Source organism: Limulus polyphemus, unplaced genomic scaffold, assembly GCF_000517525.1.
Source record: "Limulus polyphemus unplaced genomic scaffold, Limulus_polyphemus-2.1.2 Scaffold10513, whole genome shotgun sequence".
Classification (NCBI taxonomy): domain Eukaryota; kingdom Metazoa; phylum Arthropoda; class Merostomata; order Xiphosura; family Limulidae; genus Limulus; species Limulus polyphemus.
In genome coordinates this window covers 15678-16888 of record NW_013676123.1, presented here as the reverse complement: position 1 = coordinate 16888, position 1211 = coordinate 15678, and the positions used below count along the sequence as shown (strand labels likewise).

The 1211-nt window shown below is 32.0% G+C and overlaps 1 protein-coding gene across 1 annotated transcript in view; it reads right to left on the bottom strand.

The window, feature by feature from the left end:
* Nucleotides 1-1211, bottom strand: part of LOC106476416 (casein kinase I) — an 8660-nt gene that overhangs the window by 3804 nt on the left and 3645 nt on the right. Inside the window, exon 4 of the mRNA XM_013937077.2 lies at nt 444-592. Coding sequence (XP_013792531.2) covers nt 444-592 — 149 coding nt within the window. The remainder of the gene's footprint in view (nt 1-443; nt 593-1211) is intronic.

Below are 1211 nucleotides of genomic sequence, written 5' to 3'. Positions count from 1 at the left end.
CAGTGCACTGTGATACGTACTACAACACACATCAGTATCACTGTATTCAGTGCACTGTGATACGTACTACAACACACATCAGTATCACTGTATTCAGTGCACTGTGATACGTACTACAATACACATCAGTATCACTGTATTCAGTGTACTGTGATACGTACTACAATACACATCAGTATCACTGTATTCAGTGTACTGTGATACGTACTACAATACACATCAGTATCACTGTCTTCAGTGCACTGTGATACGTACTACAATACACATCAGTATCACTGTATTCAGTGCACTGTGATACGTACTACAATACACATCAGTATCACTGTATTCAGTGTACTGTGATACGTACATATCATACTAGTAAAGAACCATTAACACATAATCCTAAGTGTTACCTGATCTTTTAACAAAGGTTTTACCAAATCTAATAAATTTCCACTTACCAACTGATCAGCTAAGAGAAGTACTGTTTTCAAACTAAATTTGCGGTTACAGAAATTAAAGAGGTCTTCCAAACTTGGCCCTAGTAGTTCCATCACCATGACATTGTAATCACCTTCTGAACCACACCATTTAATGATGGGAATTCCAACTGAAGCAAAAAAACAAAAATTTAATTCCGTAAACAAACGTCAAGGAAAACGTGTTTCTAATTCCAGAAAAGTCCATCAACAAAAGTAACAGATTACCTCATTACTCTGTACAATGAGTAGTAATCAATTGTAAAGTTTATCTTTCAAAGATTCACGTTTTTTTAATGCTTCTCATGCTATGGAAACACATCCTTATTTATGTTTTTAAAAGTTCATCTCCTCCAGTTCAAAATCATCCAAATATAACTCAGAAACAAATCAAAACAGATTTTAGCTTTCTCCTAGATAAACTCAGCAGAGCTGGACAATTAACTCAATACAATCAATCACCCTAGGGCATCAATTACTTTGATTAATATCAAGAAAATAATCAAGTTTCTAATTATTAGTTTTCAATTATTCCAACTATCCAGTAATTAGAATTATGATTAATGTCATAAAAATCACTAAGTAATAAAAAAATTAGTGTTTGTGGTTATTACTGTTTTCAATTATTCCAACTATCCAGTAATTAGAATTATGATTAATGTCATAAAAATCACTAAGTAATAAAAAAATTAGTGTTTGTGGTTATTACTGTTTTCAATTATTCCAACTATCCAGTAATTAGAATTATGA